This window comes from Megalops cyprinoides, chromosome 19 (genome assembly GCF_013368585.1).
Source record: "Megalops cyprinoides isolate fMegCyp1 chromosome 19, fMegCyp1.pri, whole genome shotgun sequence".
Taxonomy (NCBI): Eukaryota; Metazoa; Chordata; class Actinopteri; order Elopiformes; family Megalopidae; genus Megalops; species Megalops cyprinoides.
Window position 1 is genome coordinate 18,145,990 of NC_050601.1, and position 19,583 is coordinate 18,165,572.

General features: G+C 37.6%; 1 protein-coding gene across 1 annotated transcript in view; it reads right to left on the minus strand.

The window, feature by feature from the left end:
* LOC118794650 (deleted in malignant brain tumors 1 protein) overlaps positions 1–19,583 on the minus strand; it is a 40,520-nt gene that overhangs the window by 20,511 nt on the left and 426 nt on the right. Inside the window, exons 2-7 of the mRNA XM_036552901.1 lie at positions 19,302–19,442; positions 12,692–13,006; positions 11,303–11,617; positions 9,737–10,051; positions 7,874–8,062; positions 6,234–6,548 (exon numbers count right to left, since the gene is read on the minus strand). Of these exons, the coding sequence (XP_036408794.1) occupies positions 6,234–6,548; positions 7,874–8,062; positions 9,737–10,051; positions 11,303–11,617; positions 12,692–13,006; positions 19,302–19,442 (1,590 nt within the window). The remainder of the gene's footprint in view (positions 1–6,233; positions 6,549–7,873; positions 8,063–9,736; positions 10,052–11,302; positions 11,618–12,691; positions 13,007–19,301; positions 19,443–19,583) is intronic.

The window sequence follows — 19,583 nt, forward strand, 5'->3', positions numbered from 1 at the left end:
AAAAACAAAACACAATAGCTAGGGGGCGGGAGCACTGACAAAAAATGTCAGGGCTCAGGCACGGACTCAGACACAGACCACACGTGCTCAGATTTCAAGCGTTTATTAAATGAATTGTCAGACAAGAAGGCAATCGTGAAACAGGCAGGGTCAAAACTAGGCAGGCAGTCCAAGGGCAAAACACGATCAAAACAGGAACAGGCAGGGTCTAACCGTGAAGGCAGGCAGATCAGGCAATTAGGGCAGAACAGCAGGCAGAGACGAAGCTGAAGAGCAGGCAAGGCCAAAAAAAAAAAAAAAAACCACAAGCAGGAGTGAGACAAGCAAAAACACTGTAACAAACTGGCAAACAAAAGACAGACACAAGCAGGGTAGATATAGGGCTGGGCTGATGAGGTGATGGGAAGCAAGTGCGCAGGCAGGCAGGTGGAGATGATCACAGTAACCAGGTGGGCGGAGACAGGGCGGAGAGCGGGGCAGGGCTAGAATACAAGGAAAAACAACAAACAAAAGCACGTGGACCACAATGACAGATGGGGAGAACATAAACACAACAGCTAGGGGGCCGGAGTACTGACAAAAAAATTATCTATGCATCCATTTAAATGGTCAGAGCAAAATTCCTATGAAACAGAGTTGCATAATAAATTAATTGTATAAATAATACATATAAACCGAATCTCACCTAATCTGTCAGAATTGTGTTTCACTTATTCTGCCCATATACCTAGCTATATAATTCTAGGCATTGTAACAGAAACAGGGGAGTGGTGGTAGAAGGGCATGTTCCTGAAGAGAGGCTCTGTTCCCTTGCAGACTGGAGCCAGCCATGCACCTGCTGCCAATGAACGCTCTGAACGCAATGAACGGCTGAACGGCTTATGTAAGGCTCAATCTCTCAATGGATGTGAAATACCATTGAGGGAAAAGTGTGGAGACAATAAGTAGTGACTGGACTGAGCTGACTATTGAAACTGTGTACTGAATAACTTTGTATGAGAACTTTGTATTGATGTTTGACCCTGGATTGTGTTTGACTACACTCTTGCCTGCTGATTTGGATTTGTTTGCTGCACTGGGAACCAGCCTAGCTGGCCAGTAATAGACAGGGACTGAGGGAGGTGCAGGTAGGCTCTTAATGGAGTTAGAATTGTTTTTTCTTTTTCTTTTTTTTTTTTTGCTGTTTTGTGGTGTTGCTGTGAGCAGTGCATACCTGTCACAATAAAAGTCCTACAGTCCTTTTTGTATTCCACTGTGTTTGGTCTTTCACTTTATTACACAACTCTATGCCTCACCTCTGGTCCCATCACAGTAAACTAAAATAATAAAAAAAATAAAAATTATTCTTACATAAGAATACAATTTGGGACTTATATTTTTATAGCAAACCATTAAAATTTAGAATGATCTATTTTTGGTTTATAAGGATTTGTCTTATAAAATGCCATTAAAGTGAAATTTGCCATTTCAGTTCCTCTTCATTTACATTTACATTTATTCATTTGGCAGACACTTTTATCCAAAGCGACTTACATAGGTTACAGTTCTTTACAATGTTATCCATTTATACAGCTGGATATTTACTGAGGCAACTGTGGGTTAAGTACCTTGCCCAAGGGTACAGCAGCAGTGTCCTCCTCTACCAAAAAGCAAACTGTTGGGAAACACAGCCTTGATGTATACCAAAATAAAAGTAATTTTGCAAACTACTTCATACATTGACTATGCGTTAGTCAACTAATATAAGAATAAATGTAAAATCTATGAGCTGTGTGCTGATGCAGCATAGAACCAGAACATCACATATAATGCAACCTTAAGAGAACATCTTGCCATTATTTCATTTACAATTATTTTGTCATATTATTTTAAGACATTTTGTAATTATCTTCTGGGGCTACCATGTCCCACCAAGGTAGTCTGTGTATTATGTTTTATTAATGGTAGCGCACTACTCCTTGCTGTTATTTTAATGTTTCTCTCTGCCAGGTTGTACTACCTCCCTTTAATGCAGAACTGGCCTGGGAAAGGACTCACTATTCATGTGCTATCCAGAAACAGCAATATGTGTATATGTATATATATTCTCATTTTACCCCTGTTACTTGAAAGAAATCACCCTATAAAACAGAAAATTTATTTGTTTTCAGTGCTGTATGTCTCTGGTAAATACCAAAATACATTTGTTGTAAAGGGACTTTTTGTACCCAGGCCGCTTGATTCTTAAACCACTCTACTTTCCAAACAAAATCCTTACAGCAACATACATTCTATATATCTGCAATGATACACTGACCTTGTTAAAGAAAAGGATCATATACAGTACCATCAAATACACCTACGTTTCAGGACCTTACAAAATTTTAAAATTGTACCTAGTCTACAGGGACAGCACTCCTGATTGCTTATTATGTTTAAGAATTTATCGTTCCAATAACCTTTCGTTGAGAGCAGTCAATTTTGATTCACACGAATAAAGTTAATAAATCAAGTGACAATTATAGGACATTTAAGAAAATAAACAGTTAATATTCAGGATTACACCTTATATGCTGTAATCAAAATATTTACACATTACATTCAATTAAATTTACTTCATGGACTGCTAATAAATGTTCATTTAGTAATTTCACCTATTAGAATGAGTCTTAGTTGAGCAAATTTTCAAACACTGACTTCCTTACCTGAACAGTTAATGCCAGCACCTTCACTATGACTACAGTTTTGAGTCCCAAACTCTTGTAGTGTGCACTCTACAAGGAGGGATTCATTTCCTTTACAAGCAAGATCAACTGGCCAGGTGAGTGCAGTTGTTTGGCCAAAGTGGGCACTCTGTGGAGCAGACAAAGCACTCCCACAGCCAAGCTGGTTACAGACCACTGCAGCATCATTCAGATCCCAGTCATCACCACACACAGTTCTCCACAGGCCATTGTGATAGACCTCCACTCTCCCAGAGCAGCTGCTGTTCCCATTAACCACTCTGATCTCAGGACCACCTAAAAAGCACAGTGGGAAAGACATGATAAAGTCCAGCGTCTTTCAGAAGTTTGACTTGAGAAAGGTCTAAAAGAAAAAAAACAACAAAAAAACAAAAAAACAAAATACTGATGCATAAGCACGGCACAGGAATATACTGATGAGGATTAAATTTGTCTTCACAGTTGTAATGATGATATTAAAAACTTAATAAGAAATGCAACTAATACCAAGGTGAGAATTCAAACATTTTGTCAGAAGTGTCAGTTGAAGAAAGTTAATCTTTTCCCTTTCCAATTTTTCTTGAGCAGATACATTAACTATAGCCAGATTGTAAACATACATGTTTAAAAGCAACATAGTTTGCAGTTTAAAAACTGTAGATTTTTCTGTGGAATCCCAAGGTCAGCATTGGTTCCACAAATCCATTGATACCATTACCTGGTCATAGTGCACAGTACAGAAACACTTAACATGTAGGTAGCCAGCCAGTGGGGTGTGTTGGATGGAAAATGGGTCACTGATTATGTAGTAAATTATCACTCTCTCAAACTGTAGAATGTTTTCATGTTGTCTGCGTTGTTTGGTCTGTATGGTAACATTACATGTATGGACAAGAGCAGTCAAGGTTGAGTTTGCAAAGGAAATAATAACTCCTTGTCTACAATTAAGTTTAGTGTAAGAGCTCATTTAATGTATGTTCATTTAGTGATGTCACCCACTAGAGTTTGCATTACCCGAGCAAGTCTTCCTGACAAAGAGAAAGTGACACCCTTACCTGAACAGATAACACCAACATCTTGACCATGATTACAATTTTCATTCCCAAACCCATTATGTGAGCACTCTGTGAGGAAGGACTCATTCCCTTTACAAGCAACATTGTCCAGCCAGGTGGGCTCACTCCCCTGGCCAAAGCGGGAACTTTTTGGTACAAACAGAGCATTCCCACAGCCCAGCTGTCTACAGACCACTGCAGCATTATTCAGATCCCAGCCGTTATGACACACAGTTCCCCACAGGCCATAGTGATAGACCTCCAGTCTCCCAGAGCAGCGATCTTTCCCATTGACCAGTCGGATCTGTGGACCGCCTAAAAATCACAGATAGAAAGAGACTGATAAGGACCAGGGTCTTTCACGAGTTGGACCTGGGGAGGGTCTGCCAGTTTGCCAATACAGCATGCATAAAGTACCTTTAACTAAACACAAAACAGAAACTTTGGTAATAAACTTATGTTTTATGATAAAAGGGTCACAATTTAAAGTCTATTGTATTATAGGATAGTGTGTAATTAAATACACCTCTGTTGCAGGATTGCAAGTCTCACAATAACTCTTACCTGAACAGACCACACCAACAGCTTCACTATAACCACAATTTTCAGTTCTGAACCCTTGGTGTGAGCACTCTGTGAGGAAGGACTCATTTCCTTTACAAGCAACATCGTGCAGCCAATTGGTTTCACTCTCCTGGTCAAATTGAGGAAGTATTAAAGGGGACACAGCACTCCCACAGCCAAGCTGTCTACAGACCACTGCAGTATCATTCATATCCCAGTCATCATCACACACAGTTCCCCACTGGCCATCGTGGTAGACCTCCACTTTTCCAGAGCAGCTGCTGTTCCCATTAACCAGTCGGATATGAGCACCTTCTAAAAGTCACAGAAGAAAAGAGACTGATAAGGACCAGCATTTATCAGAACCTTGCCCTGGGAAAGATTGAAAAGTCACAGAAGAAAATACTGACGAGGATTCAGCTTGTCTTAACAGTTGTAAGGATGACTTTAAAAACTTTAAGTAATGCAACTAATAGCAAGGTCAAATGCCAGTTCACACTTTTTTAGGACGTGTTAGTTCAAGAAAGGGAATGTCCTCCATTTCCCCTAAATCTTAGGCAAATTTTATAGCCCTCTTTACATGTATTCAGTATGGCCACATTTTCCTTACGTTACTAAAACAATGTACCTTACTAAAATTTGATGCATGGGTCAACTGAACACAAAATTCGAACTTCAGTGATAAAAATTTGTAAAAAAAAAATTGTAAAAAAATTTGAAACAAAAAGGGTCACTCTCATTAATGTTTATTGTTTGACATTGTTTTGTTTTGTTTTGTTTTATAATATGAAATTAAACAGGGCTGTAGCTGTGTGGAAACACAAGTAAATACCATGTTATTAATTGATAAGAGCTTAATCTGTTTCTGCTTTAAAAACTTCGAATGATGAGCTGGTAATGCAATTCTGGTTAAAGTGATTATGCTTCCTAAATAAGTGCCCTTTTCAATGTATCTGTCTAATCCATAACCAACAAGTTAACTCCAATCTTACAGCTGACTGGTCATAGCAAGTTTCTTGCTAAAAATATCCTTAATTTATCTCTGGCTCTTTCTTCTCTTTTCCTTAATGAGCACTGGATTAGTGACAACAGCTGCAAATCAGAGAGTTAGCTGTTTGCTTCTGCTGAGGTATAATGAGATGAGGTATAATGAGATGACTCTGTGAAGTCATTAAGTACAGTATTCTCTTAGCAGACAATCTCATTCATAGAGACCTATATAGAACACATATCATGTGGCTGGATATTAACTGAAGTAAAATGGGTCAACTACCTTGCTCAAGTGCACAACAGCAGTGCCCCTATAAGGAATCATTCCAGCAACCTTTGGGTTATACGCCCTGTTCTTTACCACTACACCACAATATACTTTTGGAAGACAAGGAAATTCCAAAATTTGAAATGTTCCACTTTTGTGTGTTATGGATGCAAGCTGTAAATGTAATCAAAATCAGCACTGCAATCTACCCACCAAAAAACAGTTTCAGTTGCATGTACAAAATGATATAGTGATTGCAAACTATATTTTTAAATGTACATATAAATAATTTTAATAACATTTTTTGGACAACAACATTATATATTACATTGACAAACATAGTGACAAATATAAGACCTTTGCAAAAGAAGCACATATTCATGTCAATATTCATGTTTTGCTCCCTCTGTGCAATGAACTAAATATTACTGGTAATTCCTTACCTACAATTAAGCTTACATAAGTAACATTGAATACCTTTAATGGACACACTTATATTCTGTTGTGCTGGAAGTTGCTCTGGATAAGAGCATCTTCTAAATGCATGTAATGTAATGTAATGTAATGCAATAATGGTTCATTTAGTAATGTCACTCACAAGAGTGATTGTTAATTGAGAAGGTCTCCCAAACTAAGAGAAAGTGACCGTCTTACCTGAACAGATAACACCAACATCTTGACCATGATTACAATTTTCATTCCCAAACCCATTATGTGAGCACTCTGTGAGGAAGGACTCATTCCCTTTGCATGCAACATTATCCAGCCAAGTGGGCTCACTCCCCTGGCCAAACTGGGAACCTTTTGAAGCAAACGCAGCATTCCCACAGCCCAGCTGTCTACAGACCACTGCAGCATCATTCAGATCCCAGTTTTTATCACACACAGTTCCCCACAGGCCATAGTGATAGACCTCCACTCTCCCAGAGCAGCGACCCTTCCCATTAACCAGTCGGATCTCAGGACCACCTAAAAATCACAGATAGAAAGAGACTGATAAGGACCAGCGTCTTTCACAAGTTTGACCAGGGGGAGATCTAAAATGTGCAGAAGAAAATACTGATAAAGATTTATTTAGTTGCGATAGCTTTACCAATGATATTTATGATTACACGAGAAATGCAAGTAATAGAAATGTGGAGAGTTCAAAAATACTGTATGAAGTGTCAGTTGAAGAAAGGGCATTTTTTTCTTTTCAATTTCCAAACCTCCTTACACGCATCACTATGGCCAGATCTTATGATTGTAGCCATCAGTATTAACACAATTTAGTTTACTACTACATTAAGGATGAATTACAATTGATTACACACAACATTTATGAATATGATATTAATGGTTTAGCTTTCACTTCACTTCACCTTTAGAAACTTTGATTAATGATCACGCAACACATTCTCTCTTGATGGGCTTACATTTTCTAAATAAGCTTCTTTTTTTAAATTTGTCAAGAAGCTATCTGTGCAACTATGTGGATTTGTCAGAGCAACATCATCATCATAGCGTTCCTAGCCAGGACCCAATAGTGCACTTAGATACACTGTCCACATGACAAAGTCTGAAGGCATGGTCCTTGCATCTGTTGATAGCACTACCTGGGCATGGTGCACAGCGCAGAAACAGTCACTTAACATGTAGCTACCGGCTTCATGTGGTGTACTGGATGGAAACTGGGTGAATACTCTGGGTGACTGATTATGTTGTTTAAGGTCACATTGTCAAATCTGAAATACGTTGTCTGCATTGTTTGCTCTGTATGGTCACATTTTATGTAGGGACTAGAATTGCATAATAGACACATTTAAATTGATTCTCATCACTATATAGCTGCCTATGTAATTCACCATCTATTTTGACAGAATTTTAGATAAAAGTAAAACTACTTTCAGAGTAGAGTAGAGTATATTTTTACCTCCTTTACCATCCTTGAATCTAGAAGAGTCTGCTTTTATGAGTAAAGGATATAAAATACCATTGGAACAAAATTGTTGGGCAACACAGCTTTGAGGTGTTTTCTGATGATTTTCTTACAAATCAGCAAACAGACCAAAATAAAGGTTACTTTACAAAATAGTCATTATTAATGAATGTGTTTATCAGCCAAGTAAACATATAATATCAGTTAACTGTGTACTGATGAAGAGGAAAAGAGAAAGTGACTCACTTACCTGAACAGATAACACTGGCAGCTTCATTAACACTACAGTTTCCATTACCAGACCAATTGTGTGAGCACTCTGCAAGAAAGGACTCGTCACCATTACAAACAACGTCATCCAGCCAGATGGGCTCACCCTCCTGGCGAAATTGGGAAAATATTGCAGTAGACACAGCAGTCCCACAGCCCAGCTGTCTACAGACCACTGCAGCATCACTCACATCCCAGTCATCATCACACACAGTTCCCCACAGGCCATCGTGGTAGACCTCCACTCTCCCAGAGCAGCTATTGTTCCCATTGACCAGTCGGATCTGAAGACCACCTAAAAGTCACAGAGGGACAGAGACTGATAATGACCAGGCTCTTTCACAAGTTTGAATTGGGGAAGATGTAAAAGTTGCATAAGAAAATACTGAGGATTTGAGTTGTCTTTACATTCGTAATGATGACTTTAACAACTTAACAAGTAATGCAGCTGATGAAAGTAGTTCAAACATTTTGAAGGAAATTTCAGTTAAGGACAGAGCAAACTTCCCTCATTCTGAGGCAAATCTTACACCCTCTCCACATGCATTCACAATGGCCAGATCTTCTGATTGCAGACATCAGTATTAAAACTGATGCATCAATGCATGTAATGTAAATGTATGTAATGTAAAAACAATTGCTAATACATGATACATGAAGTACCACTCACTGAACAAGAAACTGGAATATTATTAATAAAAATGTTAAATTCTATCATTTGATTTGTTATATCCTGAATAATATGTAATGAATCAGAGCTGTGGCCTGATGGAAACATGTAAAAAGTAAAAAGTGATTAGAGCTTACTCTCTTCATTTGTCCTTTAGAGGTTTTAATTGATAAGTAAGAAATTCAGAGTGAACAATTCAAGAATCTGGAATATATGTTAAGGATGTAACTTATAAAATGTCACAGGAATAAAACTTGACATTACAATGACCTTTCCAAAAACAAATGGTTGGGTTTTGACATTGGCAGAAAGATAATGATCTCCCATTCTGAAAAGAGTTTCTTCGTGAAAATACTGGCCATTTTTGGCTCTTTCCTCACTTTTCCTTCCACTTTTCTCACATATATATTGGATTAATGACAACAGCCACAAATCAGAGACTTGATTAGCTATCTGCCTCTACTGAGATATAATGACTACGAAGAGCACATCAGAAACCATAACCCAAGGTCACTTGATATCTGTTAGTGACTAACTGCCACTGATCAACCTCTGTAAAAATGTTAAGTACAGTATTTGCTCAGCAGACACTCACATTCAGGGAGAACTACATATAATACATTTTATGCAGTGGAATATTTACTGAAGTGATATGAGTTAAGCATATTGCTCAAAGGCACAATAGCAGTGCCCCACCAGGGAATCAATCCAACATCCTGCAATGTTTGATTCATAAGCACCATTTCTATTAACAACACTGTTCAATATCCTTATTGAAGAAAAAAACAAACAAACAAAAATTTGGAATGTCCAATTTTTGTTTGTGTAAAAAGGCAGCAAAGTTATTATTATTATTTTGGTTTTATTATGTTTTTTTCATGACAATTTTAATAGTCTGCTGTTTTTATTCATCATTTTCTTTGATATGCAAACATAATGCAAATACCTCTGTTACATGACCTTACAAATTCTCAAAAATATATTTAGCCTACAAACAAAGCACTCCTGATTGCTAGTCATGGGTAAAAATCTATCATTCTAACAGCCTTTTTTGATAGCAATCAAAACTGAGGCCAGCATACATGGTTCTTAAATCAACTGATAAACACAGGACCTTTGCAAAGACAATAAAGTCAATATGTCGATTTTCTCTTTACTGGCAGCAAACAAAATATTTATTCCTTACCTACAACCTAATTTACTGAAGGAACTATTTATAAGTTAATTTAATGATATCACACACTAGACTGAGTTTTAGTTGAATAAGTCTCCCAAACTAAGAGAAAGTGACTCCCTTACCTGAACAGACTACGCCAGCATCTTGCTGATGACCGCAGTTTTCATTCCCAAACCCACGGTGTGAGCACTGTGTGAGGGATGACTCACTGCCTTTACAAGCAACATTATCCAGCCAGGTGGGCTCTCTCCCCTGGCCAAATATGGCACTTTGTGGAGCAGACACAGCACTCCCACAGCCCAGCTGTCTACAGACCACTGAAGCATCTTTCAGATCCCAGTTGTTATCACACACAGTTCCCCACAGGCCATTGTAATTGATCTCCACTCTCCCAGAGCAATTATTGTTGCCATTAACCAGTCGGATCTGAGGACCACCTGAAGGTCAGAGATGCAAAGAAAATACTGATGAGGATTCAGTTAGTCTTCATAGTAATGACAGCATAACAGACTTAATAAGGAATGGAACTAATACAAGTGTGGAATGTGAGTTATGTATTTATTATAAGGTATCTTTTCACTTTCCCCACAATCTTAGGTACATTTTGGGTCTTCTTTGCATGCATTCAGGATGGCCAGATCTTCTGATTGTACACATAATTGTAGTTAAATTGCAGTAAGTATTTGTTAAATGCCATACTGTACCATTGACTACATATAAAACTGAAACTTCAGAAATAAAAGCAAGTATGTTTGATAAAATTAAATTTGTAGTCAATTAACTGTTTGCTGATATGGCATAGTGCCAGAACATAACACAGAGTGCAACCTTCAATGATGTGTAATGGAATGCACTGTCCATACACTAAAGTGACAATAATGCAGCGTCACTTTCAGTGTGCCTGTAAATAATTCTCCAAGTCATCAGGAAAATCATAAATTCTCTTTTCTATTAGATGTGCTGACATGTCATTGAATTAACATGGAATTGATAGCTTTGATATGTTGATTAACAATTTATTTGACACCAAGAGGACTGATCAACTGGAGATTATCTGTGAAAGTAACAGGCTAAGGAAGCAAGAGTGGCCACCACTGGAGGTGCACCTGGGTCAATCAATCATGAAAGACCTAGGCCCAACACACACCAATCGGCCAAAATTTTAATAGTTAAATGAACAAAACATAAAGTAATTTCTCTATATTTGATGAGTGGTGTCAAGCTGTACTCCTCAAATAAAAGTTTAAACACAAGACAATTTTTAAACAGAATTGCTACCTGTAGTTGGTTATTTGAGACAGTATAAACTGTCACTTGCTGCCTGGTTGGAAAAATTGAGCATATTTCATCAAAAGCACTTCTACTGTGGGACATTAGATATTATGAAAATATACCTGGCCTACAAAGGCAGCTTTCCTGATTGTTTCTCATAATTAAGAATCTATCATTCTTGTGACTTTATTGAGAGACATAACAAAGTTGTAAAATATAGCCATAGAAACACCTAGTCAAAAAACATAGTCAACATCCAGATTTACTTGTATTATAGGTAGTGAACAAAATATTTATTCCTTACCTACAACTGAATTTACTGAAGGAACTACTTAAAGGGTTCATTTAGTAATGTCATCCACGGAGTGAGTTTTAGTTGAGTGAGTCCGAAGACAAAAAGGAAATGACTCCCTCACCTGAACAGATAACACCAGCATCTTGATGATGACCACAGTTTTCAATCCCAAACCCATTATGTGAGCACTGTGTGAGGAAGGATTCATTGCCTGAACAACCAACGTCATCCAGCCAGATGTTTCCACTCCCCTGACCAAAGTGGGCACTCTGTGGAGCAGACACAGCACTCCCACAGCCCAGCTGTCTACAGACCACTGCAGCATCATTTAGATCCCAGCTGTCATCACACACAGTTCCCCACTGGCCATCATAATAGACCTCCACTCTCCCAGAGCAGCTGTTGTTCCCATTAAGCAGTTGGATCTGAGCACCACCTATAAGTCACACAGGGGAAGAGACTGATAAGGACCAGGGTATTTCAGAAGTTTGACTTAAGGAATATCTAAAAGTTGCATAAAAAATACTGAAGAGGATTATATCTGTCTTTGCAGATGTAACAATGGCAATAAAGAATTATAGCAACTAATACCAACGTGGAATAAGAGTTCACACACTTTGTAGAAAGTGTCAGCTCAAGCAAGAACATCTTTTTCCTTTCCCCTCATTCTTACTGAAATATTACACTCTCTTTGCTTGCATGCATTATGGCCAGATCTTCTGAAGATTCTGATTGAATATTAAAACCACATAGTTAACTAATATGTGATAGAAGAAGTACCATTAAGTAAACACAAAACTGGAACTTCATCAATAAAAATGAGCTGATGTTTAACATTGGTTACTTTAGTTAAAATTTATTGATATGTTGACATGTTGATAGGTAACAATTATAAGATGGATTTCACTAGATCTTATGGAAACAAAATACGTTCCATTTATGCACATTTTAAGGACTAGAGCTAACTCGCTTCAGCTCCAGTTTAGAATCTCTGATTGATTATAAGGCAGTGCATCCTTGGTTAAAGGAATTAAACTAAAAAGTAAAACTCCTTTTCAAAATGTGTTTACAAACATGGCCATCAAGCTAGCTATGCAAGTATGCTGACTGGTCAGAGGAAAATTTCTTTGTAGGTGAGTCCATCTGAGGTACTGCTGACATCAATATGGCTTTGATGTGTCCGTGTCGATAAACACTCTGTCATTTGATCTGCCAATGGGAGTGTGTAGCCTCTTGATAAAACCTGCAGTTTCTAATGGAGTGGACCTGGCACTGTGAAAACAACCATTAGGATTGATAATGATGAAGTCTTCATTTTAGAAGAAGTGTTTGGATGCAGTGTTTGAATGTATGTCTTGCAATGTTAGAAGTTTCAAGTTGCAAACACTCAAAACAGTGTTCAGCTCTGCATTGACTTAATCCAGCCTCAAACATATGACATTTCACAAAGGTGTTCTTGGATACATGTTCTCTTTTTTCCTCTATAAAGTAAAGAAATTCACATGCTTACCTAAACAAATGACACTGGCATCTTCACCATGACCACAGTTGTGTAATCCAAACCCACGGTATGAGCATTGTGTGAGGGAGGACTCACTGCCTTTACAAGCAACATCATCGATCCAGATTTTTCCACTCCCCTGGCCAAAGTGGGCACTATGTGGAGCAGACACAGCACTCCCACAGCCCAGCTGTCTACAGACTACTGCAGCATCTTTCATATCCCAATCATCATCACACACAGTTCCCCACCGGTCATCATGGTAGATCTCCACTCTCCCAGAGCAGTGACCATTCCCATTGACCAGTCGTATCAGCGGGTGGTCTACAAGTCATAGAAAAAAATATTTTTGAGGATTCAGTTAGTATCCATAGTTGTATGATGTCAAAGATTTACACAATTAATAACACAACTGATACCAAAAATGGAATATGAGTTCAAACACTCAAACACATTCTTATGCAAAAAGAGTAAATTTTCATAAATACATTTCTGTGAATAAATTGCTTCATGAATACATTGCATGCATTTACCAGGATAAGACCTCAGGTACATACCAATGCCCTCTACATACCATAGCCCCTAATTTTGACCAATGCAAGGTGCTATACAATACAGCAGTGACCTGACCAGTATGTGGGGTATGATGTAAATAGCAGGCTATTTAGAGCACAGGCATCATTATGGATTAGATGTAGATTACCCATCTATACTCCACCCGGGATGCACAGTGTGAGCTGCAAAACCTTTTGCAATACCAACCTAGCCTCACAATTCTATGCAAATTTTATTTCACATTTGAAGAGGATTAAAACTCTGTGAATGGTGTTAGATATGTTTTATTGTTTTAATCTCTTAAAACGATTTTTATATAACGTATGTGTTATTTTAAAAATCTGTGTGTTATGGATAGGATTATTTCACAGTGCATTTGCAATCTCTAAATTGTATAAAATACAAAGTTTCAAAACATATTCCAGATATTGATATTGTGCATGTTGATTTCTCAGGGAACTGTATCAAAATATGTGGTAGACACTCCAGTGATATACTGCACCTACAAGCTACCTCAAAGACATATTCAAATAGTTATATTTGTTTAAAAAATCTCTACCTCCACGTTGGCTCCTCACCACTGACCATTACAGGCAGCAGTTCACTGTACAGTTTAGACCAACCCAAAGACAATATTCAGCTGGAACAAAGATTCAAAAACCAATATTCGGTGGACGAAGGAGGAAAAGACATGTGTGCTGCCATCCAAACGCTTCAGTATGAAAGGATCAAAAATTTACCCCAAAAAAGTAAATTGGCTTCAAACTTATGTCCTTAATGAAAATGATATTGATAATTTTAATATGATGTTAATAAATTCTCAACATAATCTCAAAAACCTACAAGCTCTCTCTGAAACATTTTCACAAACACATTCTGTTCAGGACATGTTTGATGTTCTCTTTTTGTTAGAAAATTAGCATACACCAATCTATCTTTTAAATTCACATCGCTTCTTTGTACTTTATACTTTAATACTTTATATTAACGGATAATCCGAAAGGTCTTGCACAGAGGGTTGCTATACCAAATGTGTCAATGTTTTTGTTTTTGATAGTTGTCCATTTAATGAGCTTGAAGTATACATAGTATAAAATATGCTTTTTGTGTTTTAGAAAAATAGGTCATGCGTTGTTTTACTTAGTGCCAGTTCACATGCTTCTCTTTCTTTATTATATTACATCTAATACAGTGGATCCTGTGTAAATATGTTAACCTTTGCATAATAGTATAAATTATATTAGAATTGTCTTCATATGGTGTCATTCACTTATATTAGAGTGGACACTCTGAAGGTCCTGTGAGATTGAAAGCTCAGTGAAGTACAGTCAATAATTGTGACTGTTTTCCAGGTATCACAGTGTGATGCTTTCCAAGGATCCTCTCCAAAACAAGAGGCATTACAAAAATTGATATTACCGCAGCAATGCTGCATTGACTGGACTGAGCTTCAACATGAAAGAACCAAAATTCCCCATAAGAACACATTCATCTGCTTTTCAATGTTATATCTTTGATCAATTCAAATTCAAATTTTGAATTGAAATAAAAAATACCACCTTGATTGTGACTCAGTCTTCTAAGATCACCTTGAAAACTGACACCACAGGTGTGCAGAGGGGAATCCTGGAACATTGGCTGTTTGTATGCACCCTTTCAAAAACACAGTGCATTTTTTTTGAGGACAGGATTATTTTGAGGTGTATTGGCAATCTGTGAATGTCAAGAAATGGTATTTTTTTTAAAGAATTTTAAATTCTCAACTAAAACCAATAAAACACTAGCCTAATGGATCTCATTATTTTTCTGCCAGACGTTTGACTTAGACATCTCTGCACTCGATTGACATTTATGAGAAGAGCTGGGTTGGGTGCTAAGAAATGTAACCGCAACTGCAGTTATACAGTTTCACACACACACACACCCTGAATACAAGTTGTAAAATGCACGAACAGTGCAAAAACCCAGGGTAAAGTGTACTACTGTTGTGTACTGCTGCATTTGTTACTTACAGCCTGAAAGGAAACCGAGAGCTGTTCTCTGAAAAATATCAATGCTGTACCTCTTTATTGCTATTTATGGTTCCTGGTACTCTCACATCTGGACAACTATAACTCCCCTTTTGCTTGTCTTCTTGCCTGTGCAATCAAATGCCTGTAGCTAATCCTGAACGCAGCTGCATGACTTGCCTATAACCTCCCTAAACACAGTCAAGTCACACCCCTATTCACCTCATTTTACTGGTGTCCTGTTTATTGCTTAAATGGGCATCAAACCTAAATGCTGGCATACAGGACAATGAATGGGATTATACTGCTGATCAATCTTCAAACCCTATACACCAGCCTGATTACTCCACTCTACAACCTTGGGGCAACTGACTGTCCCCTCCTGGTGGGATCACTCCTCCCAGCCAGGAATGAACTTCACACTGTGGTCAGGACAGCAGAATCACTGGCAGCAGAATCAATCTTCTGTTGCAGAATGATGCATCTTGGCTCCCCTTCAATCTCCACCCCTCAGCACCTGCCACTTGTACTACTTGTATTATTTGCTGCTTATTTACTTCTATTGTTGCAAGGAGTTATGGATATTGTGATTTAATAAGTTGTTCAAGCATTGTGTTAAATGACTTCTCATGGTCTTCTACATTAGCAAAAGTTAACATGGTGCTTAATGGTGTTGTGCATGCACTCGCAGGTCTAGGACTTTTGTTAACCTGGTCTGTCATACAACTAGGATGATGCACTTCTCTTCTCCTCTGCTGGAAGTTGCAAGTAGTGTAATGTAATGTAATTTGACTGTATATCTAAATTGAAATATAAACCTTTTCCTATTAAGGTCAATGACCATTTGAAAATGAACCCCAGGTAAAGTGGAACCACATCAAAATGTATTCCAGAAAACATCATTGTGCTTACATTTACACTTTGCATTTATTACTTGCATTAATTTTCCAAGATGAGACCTAAGGTACATAATGACCCCTTCCACATATCATAGCCCCTAATTTTGACTCAGCAATGGATGTTTAATTATTTGGATTTACATTCCTATTAAAATTACATGTTAATATTAATATTGACAACATGCGAGCTATGATTTGCTCGGAGGCCAGAACAAGGTTTTCCCTGAATCACTCACTGCTTTGAGGACCAGGGTTACTGAATTCAAGCAACACAATTATCACTGGCTGTGATTCTTTAAACCCTTAGGTCACACCACACAGAAATTTAGATTTAAATGTATGCATTTGCAGTGGAAAGTAATGCAATTTCTCATTCATAGTCACAACTTCCAAATCAACACCCTGATATTCTTCTTTATCCATTGGTGAGTCTGCGAATGGGGTTAAGGCCATTACCATGTAGGCAGCATTTTTGGTTACTATGGCCATTACTTTCGATAGCTGTTGCAAAGATATTCTCTACAGTATGTGCAACTGGAAAATACTAAGCAAACATGACACTCTAGAGTGTAGTCCATAATGTAATAGCCTGCTAATGAAGAAACTCATGAGTCTGTTTGACCATAGATGAGTAGTGATGATGATGGTTTCTGTGTGATGATGGTTTCTGTGTTTGAAACTAAGTTAACAAAGTTCCACCCACCGACTGCATGTGGGTCAGGTCAAAAAGCAAGATACCTTGAAAAGCATTTTGGTTGTGTTTGATTGTGTATTATTTGTTTAATTAATGTGAATACATTTTTCATCACTTAATTAGGGATCTATTTAATGTCTGACCAATTGCCTGCCTGCCTCATCCACGTTTATGCTGCACTACAAGAACATACATGTAGGCATTAAAAAAATGCATTAAAGGTGATTGTCGATTAAAAAGACTTAATTATGTTCCCGCTGATCACTTGGAATTGGCCTGACATTTGAATTAGAACTGTCCAATGAATTTCAGTTTTTCATTGGAAGTGATCCCAAATCTGGCTAATACAGATGCTTGAACGTGACCTGAAGGACATGTTGAACTATCACACTGGCAATAAGGTGTGTAAGAACACATTTTATATTTGATCCGATCTACATCTAGGTACCATACAGCGAAGAATGTATGCTAGTAGGACAGAGATTTGTAGAGCAAGGATACCAAAGTATATGTAATAAAGTAACAAGAACAATGGGACACAGAGAAAAGAACAGCCCACAATATGACAACACTAGTGAGCTATACAGATGAATTGCTCATAGCCATAACAGGGAGCTGATCATCCCTCTTCTTACTGTAGGTAGAACTGTATGGAGCTGTCATTGGCTGGCATCATATTAGCTACATATGATTCATATATGATGTCTGTAAAACAGATAATTGTAGCTAATTATGCAAGGCAACTCCAGTCATAATGTTTTTTTCAGATTACCAGTATATTTTTTTCAATTGACCTTTTTTCAGATTCCTTTCTGGGAATAATCACTAAAGACTGTAACAGCAGTGGTGTATGTATTGCAGATTTACGCATATAATATATCCCTTTAGGTTATTTTAATGTTTAACATTAATTGTTTTATTTAAAGAAAAACAGCATTTGGAAAATGCCCATTGTTAACATCTCTTTACAAGTTGAATTGGGACACTCAGACCTATGACCAGGTTAAAACGTTAAATAGTTCACTTTTAGCATGTGAGGCCTCGTAATTCTCGATAGAATCTTAGACAGCGTAAGCAGTGGAAAGCCCAATATCTGAGCTGCATTTCTTTCATTGGTCTTTTGACTATTTTCATCAGTAGAAAGTATCTTTATTTTAACTGCCATGTCAACTGGTGCCCAGGGAGCACTGTATTCAAATTCTAACATGCTTTTAATTGAATTATGTGCTACTGTTCTCCACTGAATAACTTTCTACAGTACATGTGGTGGGTGAGGTGAAATTCAAGCTTGATTTTGATAAGAGGAGTTTTTAAGCAGTGTATGTAGAGGTATGACTTCAGCCCAGTGTTCGATCAGAGTGCATTCTAGTAATCACTATCTAATTTTGTTCTCGCTAGTCAGAAACCTTAATAGGTGCAAGAAGGCAAAATTAATCATTCTGTTAGGAAAAACCTATTACCTGCTGAAAAAGGATCACGATGTAGTGGGAGCATGATGATGTCATTAAGTTATCACAGTATTGTGAGTTATTGGGATTTATGGTCTAAGAAGTTGTGGCCCATTATTGATTGACAGTGTTTGGGTGCAATAACTGTTACTAACACCCCAGATGGTTAGCAACAGTGTGCTGACTTAGTCCTATTTCCAACATACAAATGATATAAAGGTGCTATTAATAAATGGGTATTCTGATTCTTTTCTGTATTTATCTTTCTTGGTTCTACCAGGCATTCAAATGGTAAAATCACTTCATCACCTGTGCACACAACTGATTGCATTATTCAAATACAGTTGAGTGTATCACAGCCAGACATGAATAATCAATGACTCATAATCAGACACCAAAGACATTCAGTAAATATGCAATACCTGTATAATTGTATTTTTTCAATCCATAAAGAGAGTTTGGATGGATGCCTTTGATTCTCAGAAAACATCTGTGCCAAGCACCATTCTAAATATCAGCCATCTTAACTCCAATTTTGTTTAACAATAAGGTAACATTTTTCCCACACACTTCCTTTTGGTTGACTTAAGAAATGTAAATATGCATTGTCTACAAAGACAGCTGCTTCATTGTAAATTATATTAAAAAGTACAGTACAAATATTTCTGACGGCTACAAATGAGTTTAATCAGTCATACTAACATTCAGTAGTAAAAAAAAAAAACTACATTAAAACTTAAGAACACTATAAGTTATATCTCATACTTCAAAATCAACATATTGACTATATCACAATATATATTCAGAGAAAATTATACCAAGAGAAAATGACCCACTTACCTGAACAGATGACACCAGCATCTTTAGCATGTGTACAGTTATGTGATCCAAACCCAGGGTGTGAGCACTCTGTGAGGGAGGACTCACTGCCTAAACAATTAATGTTGTCTAGCGAGATGTTTCCATTCCCCTGGCCAAAGTGGGCACTACCTACAGCTGATACAGCATTCCCACAGTCCAGCTGTCTACAGACTACTGCAGCATCATTCAGATCCCAGTCATCATCACAGACAGTTCCCCACAGGCCATCATGGTAGATCTCCACTCTCCCAGAGCAGTTGTTGTTCCCATTCACCAGTCGGATTTGAGCATCATCTAAAAGTCACAGAAGGAAAGAGATCAGAAAGGACAGAAGTTCTCTACAAGTCCAGGTAAGGAACAGTTATGCAAAACTATTGACTGTAAGTGCCAGTAAACAGAATCCACTTACCTATTGTTAAACAGATGCTCAGAAGG